Source organism: Medicago truncatula, chromosome 3 (assembly GCF_003473485.1).
Source record: "Medicago truncatula cultivar Jemalong A17 chromosome 3, MtrunA17r5.0-ANR, whole genome shotgun sequence".
Lineage (NCBI taxonomy): Eukaryota > Viridiplantae > Streptophyta > Magnoliopsida > Fabales > Fabaceae > Medicago > Medicago truncatula.
In genome coordinates, this window is record NC_053044.1 from 23,632,877 (window position 1) to 23,634,413 (window position 1,537).

General features: G+C 33.0%; 1 protein-coding gene across 1 annotated transcript; it reads left to right on the top strand.

Moving 5' to 3' along the window:
- Positions 1–254: 254 nt before the first annotated feature.
- On the top strand, positions 255–863 carry LOC11424619 (uncharacterized). Its single transcript, XM_003600039.4, has one exon. The coding sequence runs from the start codon at positions 362–364 to the stop codon at positions 653–655; it is 294 nt and encodes a 97-aa protein (XP_003600087.1). The 5' UTR covers positions 255–361; the 3' UTR covers positions 656–863.
- Positions 864–1,537: the final 674 nt, after the last annotated feature.

Here is a 1,537-nt window from a genome sequence, read left to right on the forward strand (position 1 = left end):
ATCAATTTGTGCATATTACATAACTACTAGCTTTGCCGTGGTGAGTTTATTAGTAGGATTTATCTAAAGTTTTTGGACTAAAATTATTTGACTATCATTATCATTAGACAATAACCAAAGAACAGCTACCACCTCTAGCATGGGCTCCACTTTCTCCACTACTTTCCACCTAAGAAAATAAAATATTCAACTCTGACTCATTCTCCATTCCATGCATCTTCATTTTTGTCTCTCCTATATATCACCCAACTCTCTTCAATCTTTAAAAGAAATCTCCCTCTCTCTCTCTCTCTTTGCAAAACCTAAGCAACACTCAATTAAAAAAGTTGCAAATAAAAAAAAACTATTTGCAAAACCAAAAATGGGAAACTGCATGAAGCATCAAAAATACGCGACGGACGACGAGGATGATTGGGATTTTCAGGCATCAGAAGGTGACTCTCCGGCCAAAAGCAACTACACCGGTGCCAAAGCAACGACTGAGGTGAAGATCAAGATTACAAAGAAGCAGTTAGAAGAGTTGTTAAGCAAAGTGGACATAAAAGAGTTGAGAGTGGAACAAGTTTTAGCCCAATTGATGAACCATAGTAATGGCTACGAATCACTTCAAAGATCTTGGAGACCAGCACTTCAGAGCATCCCTGAAGCTGATTGAGCTTGAATTAGATTAGTTTAGGTATATGAAGTTGATGAAGATAAGTATTGGCTTATTGGGTCAATCTTGCTTTTTCATTTCATTGAAAGAAAAAAAATAGGGAATTTGAGAATTTGTATTGTACTATATAGGAAAATTAAATGGTTATTACATTCTCTTATTCTTTGTACATACAAAAAGAAATGGATTTCATGTTGTCACACATTTACATAGTTACATATTTCATTCATCTATTTTTTTTTTTTGTGGTGGCCGGGATTACCTTGTATATATTATGTATTATCCATATCAACTGAGCTAAGCTCACGAAGACTCATTCATCTAATTTGATCAAACTGATTATATTTCGAGGTAAATATTTTAATGAAAATAAATTGTGTGGTGTGGAAATTGTCCAATCCTCCATTCAATTGCCAAGATTGCATACATTTTTCTCTCAAATTTTGCATGTTTGTATACTTATAGAGAATATGAGAGAAAACTCAAATACCCTTTTTCTTTGAATTGTGATTTTCTTGGATACATATAAGAGATCTCGTTTTCCCTGTAATCATCTGCTTAATCACCTTGTGGTGGACAGAATGGCTACCAATTTACCATCCATAAATTATTAAATTTGAATGAATGGGTGCTTTTCTTGATTTGTTTTGACTATTTTGGATTTTAATTCTTAAATAAAAGTAAAGTAGTAGTATTTGCCTTGTCACAAATTTGGAGTTATATAATTTGGGTCTTTGTTAATGGTGGCATTCCAAAGTGGACCGTATAAAAATTTGGTTCACAGTCACCGATACACAATTAATAATTAATATTCTTATATTTATTAAATAAAATAATCAAATGAATGTGATGGACGGACTCACAAGTAACCACTCCTTTTCA

Bases quoted from the DNA above. Each gene is read 5' to 3' on its own strand.
- LOC11424619 (XM_003600039.4), top strand. From the start codon at position 362: ATGGGAAACTGCATGAAGCATCAAAAATACGCGACGGACGACGAGGAT.